At 37.6% G+C, this 21,073-nt stretch overlaps 2 protein-coding genes across 5 annotated transcripts; both read right to left on the reverse strand.

Moving 5' to 3' along the window:
* Window positions 1-887: 887 nt before the first annotated feature.
* Window positions 888-17,627, reverse strand: LOC132697697 (myosin-9-like). 4 transcript variants are annotated; one of them, XM_060663270.1, is made up of 19 exons: window positions 17,566-17,627; window positions 17,303-17,512; window positions 17,149-17,255; window positions 16,924-17,089; window positions 16,662-16,866; window positions 16,010-16,152; window positions 15,692-15,961; window positions 15,374-15,499; window positions 15,107-15,316; window positions 14,830-15,049; window positions 14,665-14,780; window positions 14,534-14,604; window positions 14,304-14,474; window positions 14,171-14,243; window positions 12,258-12,370; window positions 12,002-12,199; window positions 10,718-11,665; window positions 10,541-10,665; window positions 888-1,027 (listed from the first exon to the last, which is right to left on the reverse strand). In XM_060663270.1, coding segments are annotated over exons 1-17 (2,427 nt in total). In that variant the 5' UTR covers window positions 17,593-17,627; the 3' UTR covers window positions 888-1,027; window positions 10,541-10,665; window positions 10,718-11,664. The 4 variants fall into 4 exon arrangements, with proteins under 4 accessions (XP_060519253.1, XP_060519251.1, XP_060519254.1 ...); XM_060663268.1 differs by having other exon boundaries at window positions 15,107-15,499; XM_060663269.1 differs by having other exon boundaries at window positions 891-1,027; window positions 10,545-10,665; window positions 15,107-15,499.
* LOC132697699 (beta-galactosidase-1-like protein 2) lies at window positions 17,508-20,609 on the reverse strand. Its single transcript, XM_060663272.1, has 4 exons — window positions 20,055-20,609; window positions 19,134-19,426; window positions 18,783-19,076; window positions 17,508-18,729 (listed from the first exon to the last, which is right to left on the reverse strand). The coding sequence occupies exons 1-4, from the start codon at window positions 20,444-20,446 to the stop codon at window positions 17,735-17,737; spliced, it is 1,974 nt and encodes a 657-aa protein (XP_060519255.1). The 5' UTR covers window positions 20,447-20,609; the 3' UTR covers window positions 17,508-17,734.
* Between the last annotated feature and the right edge of the window lie 464 nt (window positions 20,610-21,073).

Consider the following 21,073-nt stretch of genomic DNA (forward strand, 5'->3'; position numbering starts at 1 on the left):
CATCGGGCCGTATTTTTTCCAAAATGAGGCCGGTCAGGCAGTTACTGTGAATGGTGTTCGCTATCGTGAGATGATAACGAACTTTTTATGTCCCGAATTGGAAGATATGGATGTGGACGATATGTGGTTTCAGCAGGACGGTGCCACTTGCCACACAGCTAACGAAACAATGGCTCTTTTGCGCAACAAATTCAATGGTCGTGTTATCTCGCATAATGGCGATGTCAATTGGCCGCCAAGATCATGTGATTTGACACCGTTGGACCTTTTTCTTTGGGGTTATTTGAAAGAAAAGGTGTACGTCTATAAGCCAGCAACAATTCAAGAGCTAAAGGATGGGATAATTCGGCACATTAACGGCATAGAACCTCCATTATGCCTCAGGGTCATCGAAAATTTGGACCATCGGATGGAGGTGTGCCGCCGTGGTCGCGGCGCCCATTTGGCCGATATTTTATTCCATACATAATTGAGTAATACCAATATATCATAATAAAATAAAATTACAATAATTTCCTAAATAGTTGGTGTTTAATATTTAATACTCATTTTAGATAGAGTTAAAAATCAGTAAAACGTGGACTTAATACTGGTTGGCTCCGAGTTGCAGACTGACAGGCGAAAAAATAAAGCACACCTTAAACGAGTTACCGTCGGCACTTACAATAAACAATGAGCTGTTTCGTCTTCACGTGCTCCGATATGTCGCTGCTGACCTTGCAGGTATAGTTTCCCGATAAACTGGAGTCGACATCTTTGAGACGCAATGCTCTGTACATTGAATTGCGGTCCTTCGAGACCCGGTAGCTTGTGTCGATGCGGTCCTTCAGGTGTCCGCTGGCTGACGCGTGGTCAAGCGAGGTGATCCACTGGTAGATTTGCTCCTCCAAGCCGTTATAGAACCATTTGACGACGACGTCGTCTTCGTTTTGCGCGTCGAACTCACAGTCGAGGATCGCCTCGTCAGTGGAACCCTCTTCAATCGAGCCCGGCCCGCTTATTTCTTTGATAATTATCGACGTGCGCGCTGAGAATGAATAATTTGGATGAGTATTTTCGCAGACTTCGATGCCTTTTCATAAATTTTATCGTTTTTCCATGCACTCGTACCGAAAACGTTTCGTAGCATTTCATGGCCACCTCATGCGAAAATGTGAAAATGAAACTTTTGCTTTTATTTCGGTTGTCGAACATGATATATAGCGTGTTATTTTACTGACATCTTATAATCTAATTACTAGACATATACATAGAGGCCTAGCCTATGTTGATGTTATAAAACATTTAAACCTGCATGGGCGGCATTTGAAAACTCGTTTTCAACCAATAACACCTGGCGGCGTTTAACAAGCAACATGGCCGCTGACAGTTCTTTAATTCGACAGGTCTCGTTAAATGTTTTGGAAAAACAACGCAGCTTAGCGCGTTAAATTTAAAGGCAAGTGCAGAAAATTAGTCCCTTCTCTACAGAAGTATTATATTGACCTGATATGCATAAATTTTTATCGTAATGCGGATATGTGTGCTGTTACAACTCTAGTTATGTTTTGTTATGTCTGTCGATTTCAATTAATTGGTAACAAACAAGAAATGCTAGTAGAAAATAGTAAACAAATAGAATACACTGTGTAATAAAAATATACGATCTTCGGTCATGTATTTAAAAATACATAATTTAATTAAACCTTAGTTTTGGTTAGCTATAGTTAATTTTTTATGTCAATATTTTTTCCGCTTTCAATTTATGATATGAGCAAAGTTTGTTCCAAAAATTCTATTTAACAGTTTTTTTGATGGAGTTTGAAATCTTGTTAAGACAAGTGCTGAAAAAAAAATTGGTACCTGAATTTATGAGATTAGCAACGTTTGTGTTGAAAATTAATGCGAACTTTGTAATGCATGATACTAATAAGTCCACTGAAAAAGTTTTTTTTTCGAAATACAAAGCAGCGACTGTTATAACGAGTATTTTAGCCATTTGTTTCCCGAGCATTAAATTCATTCATCATATCTCATTTCAATAACACCCTGCACAATTTGAAAGGGATTTCTACTTGTCCGCAAAGCGCTGACTACGCCGCCTTTCATATACTGAATAACGACACTTGAACGGAGGCTTGAATGTAGTCGTAGACCATACACTATTTATTCTTTGTTAAAAACGGTTTGTCCTGCTCGTTATTATGTTTGTCCGCGACGACCGGGTTTTATTATTACGCGCCACGCATCAAAAATCACTGGCTGGCGTTCCAACCGGAAGTGAATTTTCTCTGACCGGATACGCTCGCACTGCCATATGCCCAGTTCGAAAAACAAGTGGTGTACGAAGCGGACAGGCATTTATTCCGCTACAACAATTTTTGCGCCAATAGGCAAGGCACTCGGTTTCCCACTACCCTTAAAAATGCAAGTTCTGAGGTAGCTAGCACAGATAAACCAAAGAAACAATGTAAAAAATGGTCGCAGAAAAAAACGTTATAGCTCAAAAATAGAATCGAACATGAGGTAAACATCCCACCTAGGATCGCCCCAACCGTACTACATTATATAGTATTATACCACATTTCAGTTTAGCGAACTCCAGATTGTTTTAAAAAAAAACATATGCAAAAATAAAAAAAAAAACAAATATATTCAAACGCGTCACAAAATCTGAATCGCTGAATAGTAATTAAAGAAAAATCCATAATAATAGGTACGTTTTAGAAATATTAATTGCGGATCTTTTTTGGTAAGGGGTTGTGACAGTTATTTTAATTTAAAAATATGAAACTTATTTAATGATTCCTGTAAATGGGCATTAAAAATTAGATTTAGTGCGCTTTACATATCTATATATTTTATTATTTTTGTTAAAACTATTTTCAATTTTGTTCGAATACTAGGGACAAGCGTTATATTGGGCGATCGTTGTTTTTTAAGTTATTGCGTTTATAAATTAAATTGAATTATGAATTATTATGGAAGTAAGCAAAGCTACGCATTTTTTAGTTACGGATGGAAGGAACAAATTTGTTACAACGCAAGGCATTTTATTACTTTATATTTTCTATAGGGAACTTTTTCAAAATTTTTGTAGGTTACTTTGAATAAAAAATTTTAGTAAGGGACAATTAAAAACGTTTGAAATATATATATTTTTTAGATAATGCATTCAAATTGTTTTAATTTTTTCATTTACATTGACTTCTTCATTATCTTCTTCGTCTACATAAATTTCGTTTATAATATTAAACAGAGGCATTATTAATAAAAATGGATGTTAAAATAAATACACAAGAAATTAAGTAGTCTTGTTCGGGAAACACAAACAATAACAAACAACCAAGAGCTATTTGACGTTTGTGTTTCACATCCTGCTCCAGAGGGCGTTCGGGTATAAATTTTACTCTATTAACTCTACGCTCACGTGACAAAAAACTACTCCTACTCCACTCTAGTTCTGTTATTATTAGCTGAACCCACCTATTTTCACGGTATGGCGTCATTTTCCAAAATGGAACTAGCATTCCGTTTATACGTTATAAGTCCGTGGTTTAAATATTACAATCGTTTTCGAAAATTGAACTGAGGTGGCTTTTATTTGATGGTCCATTAAATGGCTACCCGAACGGGATTCTTAGCAAGTCTTTAACGGTTACCTACCTACAGATGCCAGATTGAAAATATTTTAAAAATAACCACGTTTATTAACTGAACTAGTATACCAGATGTGAGTCGAATCATTACTGTATGTAATGATAGCGCGGGATAGATTTATTTTTGGACTCAAAAAAAGATGTGCAATCGCCATCCGATTACTGGAAAATCGCCAAAAATATTACGACACCCGCGTACGCATTTTGATATAGAGTTACAGATTCAGCGAACGAGCTCCTATTCTGAGTCATGCCATTTGCTTTGACCACTGCAAGCGTTTACTTATTAACCAGCGTAAGCAAATTTTAATCATCGATGACTTATGGCCTCCTTGAAGCAATAAAAGCAATAAAAAGTGAAGATCTGGTGTTCACCAACAAGCGGCCACTTTTAATTCTTTTAGTAAAAACCACGAAAAATATTTTCGCAGTGACGTCAAAAGACCGTAAACAAAAATCCAACCTCAAATATGGAATCAAGCTGGGTCTTTGTTCAGCAACAGGTTCATTGTCTAATACTGAAAAAAAGCATTCCTCCAAGGATCGAATGTGTCGGATGCTACGCGTGCCCCATTTCCGGCGGCACGCGCCGGCCCCACTTTTGCATCGTGGACGCCTACGAAAGTACGCGAGGCGACCGCTCGAGTGTAACCAAACGCCTTGCGGGCAACAGATGGTACCGGTTCCGGTAAATCACCCGGGCGGAACTCTTTGATTGGACATCGAACATGGTTACAAAACGCGCCTTTAGCTTTCGCTGTTAAACTGGGTAGAGAAGATGCACGTATAGTCAGTAATAAAATGCCAGACATGTCTATCTGATCAATGCAAGATGGCCGTCACTAACGATCATGATTATATTATTTGGGAGTAAGAGAGGCAGAACAGTTGTACTTGGCATTTATTAATTTTTAATTAGTACGTTAATACTCAGTGATATGGATTAGTGAATTTTTTATGTAACAATAGGTCTAAGGTCTAACGTTCGCTAAATTTGAAGTCGATAGATTTAAATTTCGGACACTTATCGTGTTTCATAGTGATATTCGAAAAACAGGAAAATCGCGAAAAAAAAATTGACGATCGCAGCCATTTCTTATAGGATCATGTGTATCGCGTGCTTATTAAAAGGAGCCAAATTTCAGTACCCTAACTCAAACTACTAGGAAGTTATTCGCATTTTCATGGAGCGCAGATAGAGAACAGAGAACCGAGAGATATTGAAAAAACTTTTTTTTTCCAAGCTGATCATTTCTGTACCAATGGGGCTCCCGTAGGACCTCCCGTTGCCGAGATAACTTTCATTGCCAAGTACGTATGCTTTCGAAAAATTCAATTTCAGCAAGAAGTGGTGGTGCCGTTATATCAAGTGTATTCTCTTTTTTCCAATATTCTATGGCATTAAATATACAATGGTAATGAGGCAATCTTAAAACTTGATGACCTATTTCAGCAATTATTTAGTTTGTTTAGTAATTTTTGACAATATTATCCATAATTTTTTTTCGAGTTTCGACAGCAGTTTTTCAAAAATGCGACCCTGTTTTGTAGTGGAAACTACTGTAATTATCCGGTAATTGGTGCTATCTCTGTAGAGTGTACGACACCGGGGCGTAATAGACAAAGGTAGAACACTGACAGTTAAAGAGGTTGCTGTATTGAATGATTTAGAAATTATTTCAAATGACTATCTCAATCTCAAATTGAATGATTTTGGGACCTAGGGTGTCAAAAGTTCCATTTGGATTTGGTTTTTCCATAAACAATTTTTGTGATGGTGTGTCGTGCAGTGAAAAATAAAATCTGCAACTTACATAGAATGGGAAATTTTTGAGACTCTTTTGACATTTGACATTGGCTATTAATAGATTAAACGCTCTGTTCCTCTGATTTGTTGACGTTGCATTAACTGGTCTTTCTTTTTTAAAACAATTTGTGTTTATCGCAAAGGTAAATGTTATCTAATTTTAAGACGGAAAAGGGCACTGGTGGAAATCAGACCCTTATAAGGAACATTGTTATGGGAAATATTTTTAACGATCGACCCTCCGATGATGTTCCGGGTATAGGACAGAGGTGGCTTTTACCTGATGAAAATCCGTTTATCAAAATAAATAAGAACTAAAGGTTCAGATTTTCATGAAATTATATACTTTGACATGACAATAGTTTCGACAACACGGTGTCTTAATCAAATGTAATATTTACAAACTACCTGCTACTATATATACCGAAAAATGACCATAAAACCTTAATTAATGTTGTGAGAATTTGAGTTCAATAAACGTGAGGTATTTAAATCTAATTTTGTTAATCTCCATGGCTTCCAATAAATTAAATTTTCTACTTTTTGTGGCTATATGTAAAATATCAAAATTGTCGTCAAAAATGTGTTTTTCCGTGTTTTAGTGTGTAGCATAATTAGAATCTAGACTATTGTTTTTAAACGCTCTTTTATGTTCGTTAATGCGTTTCTTGAAGGATCTACCTGTTTGTGCAATATAAATCTTAGGACAAGATCCGCATTTCAACCTGTAGCCACCTGATTTTTGGGATTTTGGACATTTCGTTTTATTGTCATGTTGACATGAGCTGACACAATGTTTTGAAAACTTTTTCACTAGGTTCTCCTATGTATGTAATTGTTTTAAATTGTTCGTGTTTTGTAATAGGTTTCGGATAAACAGAGTTTACTGTTGTCTGTATTTGTTTTTCATTTATAATTTTAGCTATAATGGACAGATTGTATCCGTTGTTCAGTGCAATTTGTTTAATGATATTAAGTTCTTTGTTGTAATTTTCTGTTGAGAGTGGCGTATTAAGAAGACTGTGTATAAAAGAGTGAAATGCAGCCATTTTGTGTGTATAAGGGTGATTTGAGCTGTTATGTATGACTGTGTCCGTGTGTGAAGGTTTATGATATATTGAAAAATCTAATTTGTTTTGCGCTTTCGTAATAGTTAAGTCTAAAAAATTAATAGTTATCCTATTCAATCTCGAAAGTGGATTTTATACGATTATGTAATGAGTTAATGTAATTTAAAAAAGAATTCAATTGTCTGTCCGTTCCAACAAAGCAAGCAAAGACATCATCCACGTATCTATACCACCATAAAAAACTTTTACTTAAAGGATGTTCTAGTATGATATTTTCCAAATTATCCATAAAAATCTCGGCTAACAAAGGACTAAGTGGGTTTCCCATAATCAAACCTTCTTTCGAGATATAAATCTGTCCATTAAATACAAAATAATTTTGGTCTAAAGATACTATTAAGCAATCTAATAAATCTTGTTTCACCAATGGGTTAACCTGTTTCCGAGTTAGGGTGAAATCTACTAAATCTATCACATCCATAGGTGGAATACTGGGAAATAAGTTTTGTACATCAAGATATCAAAATCCCGTCTAACGCAACACTATTGTCTTTCAATTTAAAGAACAATGTACCTGTTAAAAATTACATTTCTTAAGCCAGAATTTAATTATCAGTTGGAAATAGCCCCTTAGGGATCTTATTGTAGTATTTATATTTCTTAAAGCAATATAATCTTAAATCTTTTCAGCATTACATAAGTTTAGTTAGTTAAGTTTATAAACAAATACACTTCAATTTCTTCAATATTTGGTATTTTCAAAACTTAACGCGTTAGTATTAACGGGCGGTATTTGAGGCGACTTTATCAGTCAAACGTCATTTATCACGCGAGCACCCTCCAACCAAGTAGCAAAGTAAAGAATTGCCCGAAATAAGAAGCTATAATATTGTATCAAGCCTTGCGCGTGGCGCATGCGCAACAGCGATCTCGTACGGTATGTCGGATAACTGTGTGTCTTTAAGCGCTTACTGCCTTGCCAGCTCGCGTTGCGCGCTCGATTTTTCCGCTTTGGCGACATTAAAACAAGCGACAATCAAAACTTAAGTGAACCACAATGCATCATGCGGGCGAAGGCTCTGTTATTCAATTTAAATATCGGCTCTAGTACGTACGCGGTCCGTGTTTATGATAAGTTTGTTCTTACATGACTCACAAAACAAATCGAAATTGGAATTAAACAACATGTACCATTTAAACTGCATCAAGTAATAATGAATGCAGTTTTTAGGTGAGCATCCTATATAAAATGTGAAAATATGAAAGAAACATTTTCTTTTTCAAATTTAACGGTTTTTTTTTCAAATTTCATAAACCCCTTATTGCACGTCCCTGTTTTTTTTTCTTTATAAGTTACTACTTGATGCAGTTTAGAGGGTATCTGTTAATGCTTAATTTTAAAATAAAATAAAAACTTCACAAAATGGCCAGCGTTATAAAGAACTTTAAAAAACCCCCCTTTTGCAAATTTTTCGCCAAAAAGAGGAGGCATTTAAGAAAAAATAGACCAAGGGTAACTCTTGCTCAAAATCCAATATGGACAAATAATTGTCAAAGTTATAGCCAGTCAAAAAAGATAACATCCTGGGTGCCTCACTTCAACTGCCGTTCAGTTTAGCTATAAGTATTTTTCAAATCACTTACTCCGGATCGCATTTTTATACACCCAGTAGAAGAGTAATTCAAATTCCACTCTCGATATTAGGAATCTCGAAAACTATACGGTACTTGACAACGTCCTATAAACTTTGAAAGTTTCGAAAGTAGCGGAGGAATACAGAAAACTGCATACCCACACGCGCTCTATCACAATTTAAACACCGCGTAGTCATGCCAAAACGGAACAATAGTGGCCGATAGTTTTTGGAATCAACCCAAAAGAGGTTTCGAAAATAACTCGCCAATTTGTAATCCTCGAAAATAACGGTTCCGCACTGTTTCCTCACCTAAGCTCAAACAACAAACGAACACTAATGATACCACTAAATCACCGCCCATTTTGCATCACTCGAAAAGTTAAGAGCGGTTCGAAAATTCCGCGCCAAAAATGAGCCAAAGGAAGTGGAGCGAGATCGCCGCTCGACGTCCAACCAAAGACCACCGTCGACTACTAAGGACTATTTTAAAAAATGTTACGGCAGGCTTCATATCAAAACAAGCGAGGCGTATGAGCAGCTCTGCCGTCGCGGTGGCCCGGTACATGTGTGTATGTGTGTAACGGTGAAACTACCAGCCCGGAACACCACCAACCCACAAAAATCGACTTATCAAATTTTTAACGTTTAACCCGCCAAATTGTTTGGATACGCTGAAAAAAAAATTTACCGGTTACCGCGTATTAGGGAAGGGGGCGAGAAATTCGAAAAAAGAAAATTTAAATAAACCTTCAAAAGAAAATGTTGGAAAATATTCTTAAGTTTGAAACACAATTGTCATCTTGATCCTTAAAATCCCGTTTCTGCAAAATTTTCTTATATTACAGTTAAAATTTCTGAAAGTTCAAGATTTACATCTTTTCAATGCTTTTTCCTCTATGGCTGGTAAGCATTTTCAGGTATTCGGGTTCTAATTGATAAAATATGAATGAATTGACTTACTAAAAAGAAAATGTATTATTTGGGATACTAAATGATATTTAAAAACGAAAAACAATTTCGTTATTTATCTTTATTACTTTTTTTAAAACACCTTCGAAGTGCACAAAATTCGGCATCCTTACCCGTTTTCAAATATTAAGAATAAACAAATAACTCAAATGTTTTCCAAAATTTAACTATTTTTATTCCTTTATTCCTATCTTAGATTAGAATAAAGCTATCGAGATGCGGTTTTCACTGGGTAGTTTTCTTATTTGAGTATAAAATGTATATCAATCCACTTATTTTTTATATGTTGAAATAACAAATACGAATTTCTCTTATTTTAAATAAAACTGCTTTAGATATTTTGCTGAAACTTAGTAGTGGCCCACAATGCATCTAGTTTCCAAGTGAGCTAGAGGTAAGAATGACACTGACTATTTTTATAGAAAAAATGGTAAGCCACCGTTTTTTTCAAAAATAAAGTACATTCTTAAGATCCTGACTTATTTTTTAACAAAAATGATGTCTTGACTTTGCCTGAAGAAAGGTGATCAAAAAGCAATTTAATAATTAGAGTAATTAATAATAATTAACTACCATTAAATAATGTGAGGAAAAATAATAAACAAGGTGAGCAATACCTGCAACGATGCACTACAGGTAAATTCCCTTTGAAAAATTGCTGGAGCATTTCTGTTTAAAAGAGATAAAGCGATTACGGACCTGTACTGATATGATTTTTTTTTCTTAAAATCATCCAAGGAATCATGATCGGTATCTTATGAAACATGAAATGTTTTAACACTGACTCGAACTATGATTAATTAGGCCCGCTTGACCGATTTATTTAATTTTTTCTCTCATATTTCTACTACATTTCTCTAATACTTCGTTGCGTTAACGGGGTACAATTAACATAATCAGTCCACGCAATTATCATAGGAATTTGAGAAAACCGCGAAAAAAATCTTCTTTTGGTGATGTCATAAGACAGCAAAGAGTTTACTTAAAAATCAAAATATCAACACTACAAATAAATTAGACTTTTTTATTGTTATTGGTTTAGACTGTTTTGATTACTTGTCATTTATCCACTGTAAAAGGAGAAGAGGATTGGGCCAAAAAATTACGTTAGAATTTGGGTAACGTTATCTCTTGTTATAATTTAAGCAACAATTGTGGTTAACAAATGGAAATGATGCTGTTTTACTTATTAAAGGGGTTACTTGTTCAAAAAGTTTCGTTTTAAAATTGCAAAACCCCCAACGATAAAAGTGGTTATTGTTTACTGTGAAATAGAACAACAAATACGTTTCTCAATACCAAATACCTATAAATTGAATTAAACCCTTATAACACAGTGTATAAGCTGCTAATGATATTAAATTATTGAATTACACGCGGCGCATCTGAGCCCCATAATTAAATAATGTAATAACTTACCAACCTCCTATTGCTCCTTGAATACACTTTTATATTGGTAATCTGGACCAGAGCCTTCGGACGTCTAGATAGAGACGTCGAGAGTCAGAAACGGACTTCTCCCTCATGAGGTCTGATGCTATGCTCTAAAATAGAGTCGATTCTGCTAATATGTTCTGTAACTAGAATGTGTGTTACCTCAATCTCTTTGACAATTTTTGTACTATCCAAGTTACGAAAAGTTTCATCTCTAACGCGAAAATACTTTTTCCACCTAAGCAAGTCCACAGCATTACTTTTAATTATAATACTGTTTGTATTTCGGGAAAATGTGATGCTATGCTTATTGACCCCAGTAGAAAACCGAATGACAAAATCATTTTCAGGATTGTTCTTCAGGTCAGAAAATATTTCTAAACCTATTTTGTGGTAACAATTTTTCAAAAAGAGCTCGATAAAGCCGGAGTCATCAATGTCGGTCAACCAATTGCATTCTAACAAAAGTGGTTTGCGAATTTCAGCAATATTCGTGCCAGTGTTATGACTCTTTGTAAGCTCTAGCATTTTTTTCGGCAGCGACATTCCAGTCTTTCTTTTGAAAATTTCCGAGTGGTAAGAGATGTCAATGAGAACAGTTTCCAAATTAATATGTAATATATGATCATTGGATGGTAAAAACAAAGTCACAACTATTTCGCATTCCACAATATTTTCATCAACTGGTAAAACTTCCAAAAGGGGGAAGCTTTTATTGGTTAAACTAATAGATTTACTAAACGCGCCACTGGAACTGTTAAGTGTTACATTCAAGTACCAATCAAAATTTCGAATCTTTCTTTGCAAAGCGTTGACAATCAATACCTCAACCAAATAAAACTTGCAATTTTCGCAGCGGACAAACTCGGATATATTGGAGTTTAGTTCATCATTGTACAAGTGAAAAAGCTCTACAATATCCGTAAAAACCTTGACATTGACGTGGCACATTTTGAGAGCTGGTTTGGCTTCACATAAACGGACAATCACCAATTTGTTAGTTTCATGGTCGATTTCGCGTCTTAATTCGGTTGTTTTTTGATGCTCCTCTTGTATTTGATTTATTATAGATTCGTATTTTAGTAGCTGATCTTTAGTCAAGAATTCCATCTGCAAAAACCCGAAAGATACTTACAAATTTAACAATCGTTAAAGTTAATTTTTGAGATTTGTTGCGATCTACCCGAAACCTAACCTATATATCCTAAACATATAGCTGTGATATAAAAGAAAAAAAGATTCGTTTAAGCGTTCGCCTCAAAGTGAAGTAATTACCACGTAAATTTTCTGTCCTCTTTTCGTAGTTCCGATATTAATCCTTAATAATCTGCACTAATAATTACACGAATCCAAAATAAGAAACAACGCGGTTTTATACAATGTACCAAGGATAAAAGTGGTTGGTTTCGATAGACGAAACACATCAATGAAAGTAGTTCAACTAACCAGGCAGTGCCACCAGCGAGTGAACCTCGAATTAAGTGCATTAAATGGACACAGTCGACGGGATCTATTTTCCGATTCTCTTTGATTTGCAGAACAGCCGCTAGAAGCAGTTGTTGAGTGTTGCGTAGCTGCTTGCACAAGCATTCTTCCGTTTCCAATTTCCGACGAGTTTCGTGAAGTTGCAAGGTGATTTCGGAGCTTTGCGGGGGACAAATTTCGATAAGATTTACATCAGTTTTACAGCGACAAATGTTACTTTTGAATTTGCTGGGATGCCAAGCGGGCTTCAAGATCAGCCATTTTCTTGACGGTATCCGAAATAACACTTTCACGTTCGATCAGCTCGCGTTCGAGAAAAGTAATTTGATCCTGTGTATCGATTATCAAAGTTAGTAGTGATTCGGTTCCGTTCCGCAGTGTGTTAAAGTCTGAGATATAAGAAAGTGACTAACTGATACGAATTAAGGAAAGATCCGGGCAAGCTGTAAGAATAAAATATGACCGAACAGGTCCGTACTTTGCTTAGAATTTAATGATTTGGGGTTTTGTTAGGAAAGATATTAAACAATATTTATTTATTTATTTATGTATGTATTTATTTTTAAATATAAAGTAAAATTACAAATTATTTAAATTACTTAAAATTATTCACATAATACATCAGTATTACTATATCTATTATCGCCTGTTCTAATTATTATTTGTTCTATATTATTTGCAATATGGATATACGATTGTTCTGCTTTTTCTATATGTTTGACAGAATTTGCCCAACTTGTGGAGGGATGTTAAAAACTTCGGTTTCTATAAGTTTGAGGCCATTGGAATTACGACGAATGGCAGATTTCAGTTGGTGCCAAACATGTTCAATGGGATTAAATATACAGTGGTAAGGTGGGAGCCTTAAAACTGTATGTCCCAGATTTTTTGCGTAATTATCACATAAGTATTCCTTTTGTAGGTTCAAGTTTTGTAGAACGTCAATTAATTGCTTTTTGGTATAACCTTCGTGAAATTAAATGTCGTTATTATACATGAAGTTTTGGATTGTTGCTTTTGTATCACATGAGGAAGGGGTTTTAGTCAACTGTGTACTGTGATTGCATTGTCCATTACAATGAGGCTATTGGGAGGAATGTTTGGAACTAGTTTGTTTTTAAACCAACTTTCAAATAAATCAGTAGTCGTGTCTTCATGGTAATCTAGAGAAGAATCTTTAATATTTTTCGCAGACAGAGAAAGTCCATTTGGAATCCAACCATCTTTACAGTCAGCATGCAAAATAGTTATTCTTCTACCTCTTTTTGTTGGCGCGTTTGTTTTACACTTATCAGTTGAATCAACCCAACCCTTTTCCGGGGTATCATAAGTGTCGAACCAGATTTCATCCAAGTAAATAATTGACCTTTGTTGTTGTCTGTAAATCCTAATTTTTTCTAGATATTCCAGTCGCCATTTCAGAATTCTAAAAGATTCCATTAAAACTTGCCTTTTGTCAATTTTTTTAAATCTATAACTCATGTGTTGAATACACTTCCATAATGTAGTTCAGCCACATTTAACACCGGTTTCATCTTTTTCAAGCCTCCTTATTAAGATATGTAATGTAGGCACGCTTTGTTCCTCGTATAACTGGTAAATTTTACGCCGTATTATATCTTGATCACTTTCATGTACACTCGAGAAAATGTCAGCATCGCTTCTCTTTTTCCTCGCTGAAATGGAATTATTCACAATTTTCCATACAGTTGATGTGGGAATTTTCGTCATTGTGGTCGTTTCTTCTAAAGATGCTTGCTTGCTGGCACCACGTTCAATGAGAGTCAAATAAACATTGTTTATAACTTCATTAGTCTCAATAGAATAAAGAATGAGATACACGAGACTCGCACATATTTTGCATAATTCGCACACGATTCAACACACGCTGTATTACACACGAAATAAGAATGATTACTAATAAACTTAAAATAAGTAGTATACCAAACCAAAGAATATTAAACACAGGTAGGTATAAAATAATTTTCTATTACGGACCACAATTTTATCTGAATTTAAATTCCGAAACTTTAGGTAATAATCTTGTCGCATTGTATGTTAATGACCACCCTTGGATAATCCCATTCAAAAGCAATTGGTCACTTTCTTATATCTATGAACAGACCATACCCGTTTTTGCGTCAACTCTTGTGTCAAAGCAACGTTTTCCTTCGATCCGAAGAACTCGAGAGCCTCACTTTTTCTGCCGCAAAGGTATGAATATAATTACGCATGTGTGCGCGCACTCTGCGTCTAAGTATACCTAACAAGACCCGACAAGTGTTCCTTATAACACCCGCAATCTTTTGTCGTTTGTTTCAACACGGCGTTTAAATGATCCCGCATTGCGTCGATTTCCTTGTTATGGGTTTCTTCTGCATCGCTTAGCTTTTCTTCCAGTTGACGTTTGGCGCGTTTCAACACAACTAGTTCCCTAAATTTTATACTTACGCCATCGATCCGAAAGTGTGGTTATATAAATCTAAATATTACGTTTCCATTGATACAACGTCTTGTTTCAGGGAGTTTAATGTCGCAGCTTCCTTTTTCTGTTCGGCGACAATCTAAAAAGACCCAATATCTTTTCTGGTTGCTTATCTGCAATACCCTACGTCACAACATACCCTATACAAGTTGTCCAACTCCGTGGCGTACGTGTTTATAATAGCTCTCGACTCTTTCAATTCGCTTTTGTACATTTCTTCCTTGTCTCTGGAACTTTTCACGCTGTTTTTGAAATCTGTGGATGTTTCGCCTTTTATTTGCCCCCAGCTCGCACAAACACCAACCGTCGACAACTTTCTCCATCAGTTTGTTCAAATAATCCGCCTCATTTGTCAATCGTTCAATTTCTTTACTTAATGATTCTTTTTCTGCGCAGTGTTCTCTGGCACAGTTTTCAATTCTTGAATTTTTACCCTTTTCCTCTTCTAAGCTCTGTTGCAGTTCTTGTGATTTCTCGACAAGCAGTTTGATTTTATTATCGGCTTCCTTTTTCTCTTGCCTTAACTTCACAACAATGGAGAATTGTGTTTCGGGACATTAAAGGTGCTTATGTATATATACCTGATCGATCAGTTTTCCCAATTGGTTAACGTTGTTGTCATATTTAAGTATCTGTTGGTCTAGCTTCGTCTTCAGTTGGTCTTTGAGAGCGTCCAAAGTTTCGCACGTTTTCCTCATCTCAGCGGCACCCTCTTGTCCGTGCTTCAGGGCGGATTTAAGATTCTCAATGATATCTTCTTGTTCTCGATTTTTTTTCTTAGCTTCTTCAAGCTGAAACGGTAGTGAGTTCAAACGTATTAGAAATCGCGACAGCGGCCGCTGCTTTACTTCGGACCCCATATCGTTCTTCTCTTTTACCAGGACTTCCTTTTCTTCCGCTAAAATCTTCAGGTCCCTTAGTAATATCCTGATCGTGGCCCTTTCTTTCCTTTGGGTTTCTTCGATTTTTTCGACCTGAAAAAGGTACGCGCGCACAACTTTCAACTTTAATTAAAATCTTTAAGTTAAGTTAGCTAATCCACTTTTAGTGCGTACAATTAATATTACTATTATCGAGACGATTGATTATATAAAAGTTAAGATGAACATAAGATATAACGACTTCTAAGCTAGTTTGATTTTAGCATCCTCATATGTTAATGTTACTTGCGAGTTGGCCGATTTCACGGCATCTCCTTTAGACCTATCCAGTTCTGCAGACTTCCTGACTTCGTTGTCTAAAACCTGGCTAAGTTGTTCTTTGACGCGGCAGGCCTCATCCAGTTCCGAGCACAGTGAACGTTTCTCTTCCGCGCTACGAATCTGGGCCTGATTCAGTTTGTGCACGCTAGCTCTGAGTCGGGAGATCTCGCCCTCCTTGTGCATGATTTCCTCTTTCAGTTTGTCCCCCTGCTGCTTGTTGAATTCCGCTATCATCTAAAAAGTACCGCGTCAGAGGTGTACGCTTTCGCGTTTTATACAGACTCCCAATTTGCTCGCTTTCTCGGTAACGGTCATTAAGTCGTCTTTCAACCTCTTTGTTCTAGTCAATTCGCGTTTTAAGTGGCAGATGACGGTCAAAAAAACGTTCTTCTCCTCCAGATATTTCGATCGTTCGATTTGTAACGCTGAAAATGGTTTTTTTGAAAAACGCCGGCGCAAAATCGTCGATAAAAATTAATCCAAATAAAACTGTTGTGCACTAAAAACCGACGAGATGCTCGTGTAGCCAGGCTTGGATAATAGTTTTTTGGAATTCTTTAATTGCGCCAAAAATTTAGGTCTTTTTCAGGATGTAAATCTGAGATCTTACTTGTTATATCAGTATATAATGGTATTATATTACATTGTTTATTTTGTATTTGTAAGTGTTAATACAAAAAACAAAATACGTGTTGTAGATTTATATGTAGGTCTCAGGCAGATCGGTTGCTTAAGATTTGAAAACAAACATATTTTTATAATGCTCTCCCAGTATAATTTTTTGCAATGTACTATAAGTCCACTTAGAATAGGGTATAGAAATGTATTATTAATTATGTAAATATTTTTCTTTCTGTTCTAATGTATTGATGTATTATATATGAATGCATATGCTTATTAATGATGCTTATTGTATTAGTATTATCATACTGACACGTGACAAGATGGTGGCCCGTTTCCAAATTACGTTCCAACATTTGATTTTCGGTTTTCAGTTTACCCAGCTCTGAATTTTCTCTTTCCAACATGGCGCAGCGTAATCGTAGGAGTTTTATTTCAGCCTTTTCGTCCTGTGGTTCTTCCGCCATGTGGTCGGTCCCAAACCCGCGTAAAAGTTTGGTTTCTTCCAATTTTGCTATCTTCGACACCAAAGGAGATTTAAGTATTTCATCCCAGCGTTTGCTGCACCACCTTACGGTCAATTTATCCTGTTCGTTTTTAGACTTCAACTCTTCCATTTGGCGTTTTATCGCTTTAAGATCATCCTCTAATGATTTACACTTTTGTTCGTAGAAAACGGTTTGGTTCTGAGACGTGCTCAGATTGTGTTCAAGTCTCGCTTTTTCCTCCCCTACGTTGTAACTGTAAAATGCGAATCCCCATTTGAATAGAGCGTGGTATACGGCTGAGCGGTAGTTTACAAAAACCAAGAAGATATCCCGTCATCAGATACGTTTTTGTTGGTCCTCATCGACGTCCCTCGTCCGACGATATTCCACAGCGTTTCGCGCATATTCCTTTTCGAGGGCTGAAAAATTATGAAGATCCCTACCGCGTACGTCCGGGGAAACTTACTCGTTCAGCTGGCACCGAAGAAGTACTGACGCAGCTCAGATTGTGAACCGACACATCGGAAATGACGACCTTTGGTTTTTTCCGCAACGATCCTCGCACTATCGCCGAAAGAATGTTAGAAGACTTGCGTAGTTTAATGCTGGAAGAGCTAGACGCGACCGCTGGAGGTGTTGAAGCTTTGAGATCTGATTCGTCCTTATCTTTAACTGACTGACAAGATATGGCGTTATCGTGGGTCTTTGGGCTATGGAAAAACTTAGCACCTCATTTAGAAAATCTGATTCAGCCATTTTTCTCTGGAATTTACCCGCGTCACAATGATAGACAAAAGGATGTCATAATTTAGCCTGACATTTCGGCTAGTAGTGGAGTATTTATTTGGGAATGATATACAAGGCAGTTATCGTTTACAAAAAATATAAATGTCTATTATCACTCCGGAAGTGTCCTCAGCGCGCGTCCGTTTCCGGAAGTCTCGAATACCGGATCCGTCTCGAACGCAATGCTTTTCGCCGGCGTGAAGTGCTCGAAAAACAAAATTTCGTTTTCGCCCTTGTGCAAGAGCGGTCCAGGAAGGTACGCCGTCCTCTGAGGCCCAACTTCGAAGTACCTTGCCAAGACGAACCCGTTTACCGCAACGAACCCTTTGCTCCAGCCAGCAAGATTAATGTAAGTATCCCTTGACGTTAGATCCTCGACCTCGAGCACCCCTCTGTATAACGCAGGCCCTTTCGCGAACGTAGGACTCCTCCAACCACGTAACGATCCGGTCCATTTCTTTTTAAACTCCAACGGGATGATTTGCCAGGAGCTGAGGGGCTGCTGGTTGATTAGGACGTCGCCTTGCCAGAGCCCTTTGTGCTGATTGAACTGATAGAGTTTGCCGTAGTTGACGCGGCCAAAATTTTCGACTACCAAGTCCAATGTGGCGTTTTTATAAGCGATGCTTCCCAATCCGAGGCTCGAGTCTTTCTTGCGCCAGAATCCGAAACCGTCGAGGTCTTCCACGGACTCGTACACTTTGGAAACCAGCTTTCCATTAATGAGCACCATCACGGTGTCGCACACATGACCCTCAATCGTGAGAGTCGAACCTGCGCTGATGTCTATTCCCTTTTTCCTGTAAACGACGTACCCGTAGCTCTGTCCACTGCCGTTGTTGATATCCAGCAGTTCCATCGGTAGAGGCCTGTGGTTTTCGATCTGATACACGTTTTGTGCTATTAGTTCGTCGAGGGATAGTTCCCCTGTTATTTGCACCTCTGGGTAGGCCACCCTATCGACCAGATCGGGCGGCGCGGGCTGCCTCAAATAAAGCTCGTTGTATCTTTGCGTCAGCGTTTGCAACGTCAGATATTTCTCCGTGTAGTCGCCGTTCTCGGATATGGGAGCGTCGTAGTCGTAGCTAGTGGTGTCCGGCTGGAAACCTAAGAGTCGAATTGGTTTTGGTACGGGGAATTGATGGGTAGTTATTACCAACCTGCGTTTCGATCTCCTCCTCCCAATATATTTCCTCCGTTCATGAATCCCCAGTTCGTACCGCCGTGCATCATGTATAAGTTAAAGGATGAGTTCAAGCTCAGAATCTCTTCGAGCACGCTGCCGAACTTTTGGGCGCTACGCTCGTGGTGGATTTCGGTGTAATGGTCGAACCATCCGGTCCAGTACTCGGTGACCATCAGCGGGCGGTTTGGTTGGTGGGCTTTCAGAAGTGCTAGCTCGGCGGAGGCGTCCTCTTGGAAATTGGCGGTGGCTAAGACTTCAGGTATTGTTCCTGTAACGAAAACTTCCATGTCGAACATATCGCTCGTGCGTAGAACGGTGGGTATACCTTCGAAACCATTGCTGGGTGTGTCGGACGTGAACAAAAGTTCGACGACGCCGTTGTCTTGGAGCGTTTTCTTTAACGCCTCGAGGTAGGCCTTGTCGATGGGTTTTCCCGGCTCTTTGACATTACCATACTCGTTTTCTATTTGGAACGCGATGATGGGCCCCCCTTGTGTGAATTGTAATGGTACCACCTCGGCCAGTAGCCTTATAAAATATCTATTCACGTAGTGCATGTACTTCGAGTCCGACGTTCGTATTTTTAGATCTTTAACTCGCAGAAGCCAGCTGGGCAGTCTGAAATTCGATGATATATGGTAAGAGGGTAGGTAGGTATATATCTATCCCAGTGAACTTCATCAAAACTGGCAACGGCTTGGTAGAATCTTTACAAAACAAAAGCCATTATTATTGTTGCTCGTTTTATAATTTGCTATATTTACTAATATATTCTTCCTGAAACTATTTACACATTATTGTAGCAAAATAGTAATTATATTATATTTTTAATTTATAAAGCAAAATCTTCGTCGAAAAATAGTCACAATTTAGTTTCAAAGAATGAAATGACTACGAACAAATCATTAATAAACGATTTATTTTTTAAAATTTGTTCTTTTTATCTGCCTATTAACGATTGCATAAGATAAAAGAAAACAATACCCATATTCCATATTACACTGTTATTATTAATAATAGTTATTAGTAGTATGTGTCAATTCGCGAGACTTGCCTACTATCCCGATTTTTAAAATATTTGTGTCATTACTGACGTGCTAAACCACTCTTATCCCCTCTACATTGTAAAGCCCATTCTAACCCGAAAAGTTTGGCTTGTCATCCATGATTTAAGTGGGACTTTATCGACGTTGACTGTGGGTTTTATTTGGATTACGCTTGCGTTTTATTTATTTCGCTTACTCACCCTCCGAACTCCCATTCGGCACAAATGTAGGGTCCTGGTCTAAGTATCACCAACAAATCTTCGTCCTGAGCCAGCTTCAGGAACCCTACTAAGTCGGCGAACGCGCTTAATTCGCCGTCGAGGTTTTGGCCGAACTCGAACTTGCCGTCTTCGGGCTCGTGCAAGTTCCACGGCACGTACGTCTCGACACAATTCAACCCTGCGGCGCGGTACTTTCTTAAACGGTCCCTCCAGTGCTCGGGATGAACGCGAAAGTAGTGCAGCGCACCGCTAAATATCGAGACTTTTTTGCCGTTTAACACGAATTGGGTCTGGGAATCGTTCAGACCGCTCTCGATGCCGTCCGCCGTGTAATATTGGTACAGAGTCGGTAAAATATCGTCGGTCGCCATGTCGAACAGCTGACTAACACGACGCTCGTGACCGAGACGCGCCGGAGAGGATTGAAAGCGCCTACTTTATAAAAATACAGCTGGCTGCCCGATAAGCGGAATGAGTGGGGAGCGATTGTGGCATGTTGTAGGCCGAAAGGAGACAAACGAGACACACTAACCACAGGATGTTGTTTATTTTTTACGATAAGCATTGTTAGTTATAGGATATTGTACCGGGTGTTCCGCTTAGAATGACTCCCGGTTGCATATCGAGTAACTGTATGACCGGCAGAATACAAAGATGCAAGGAAAAATTGATTCTAGTTCTTAGACCGACCGCTAGATGGCGTAGCTTCGATGCCGAACAAAACAGGACTTTTACGAATATTGCACGGTAAGGGGATTAGAAATAAACATTATAGTCAAAAAAATTCTCTTTTTTATTTTCATTTTGCAATATTTGATAAAATAAACTGTTAAACTGGGTTTCTATTTAAATGTCAATAACTCAGCATTTCGTTATCGGAATTAAACGAGCTAGGTCTCATTTAAAAGAACGCTCCTTACTCTTTACTCCATATATTAATATGTATTTTACTGTAGACGCTCCCTCTTATAAATGCAACAATATCTATGCATGCATAA

Source organism: Cylas formicarius, unplaced genomic scaffold, assembly GCF_029955315.1.
Source record: "Cylas formicarius isolate icCylForm1 unplaced genomic scaffold, icCylForm1.1 PGA_scaffold_2__14_contigs__length_35257938, whole genome shotgun sequence".
Classification (NCBI taxonomy): domain Eukaryota; kingdom Metazoa; phylum Arthropoda; class Insecta; order Coleoptera; family Brentidae; genus Cylas; species Cylas formicarius.

Excerpts from the sequence above, each read along its gene's own strand:
- LOC132697697 (XM_060663268.1), bottom strand. The coding sequence starts at position 17,592 with ATGGCTGAATCAGATTTTCTAAATGAG. Across the intron at positions 17,090-17,148 it reads GGGATATCTTCTTGGTTTTT|TTACAACGTAGGGGAGGAAA; the intron begins GTAAACTACCGC and ends CGCATTTTACAG. Across the intron at positions 12,371-14,170 it reads AAGAGTTGACGCAAAAACGG|GATCAAATTACTTTTCTCGA; the intron begins GTATGGTCTGTT and ends ATCGATACACAG.
- LOC132697699 (XM_060663272.1), bottom strand. The coding sequence starts at position 20,446 with ATGGCGACCGACGATATTTTACCGACTCTGTACCAATATTACACGGCG. Across the intron at positions 19,077-19,133 it reads ACCCAGCAATGGTTTCGAAG|GAACAATACCTGAAGTCTTA; the intron begins GTATACCCACCG and ends TTTTCGTTACAG. Across the intron at positions 18,730-18,782 it reads AGGAGGAGATCGAAACGCAG|GTTTCCAGCCGGACACCACT; the intron begins GTTGGTAATAAC and ends TTCGACTCTTAG.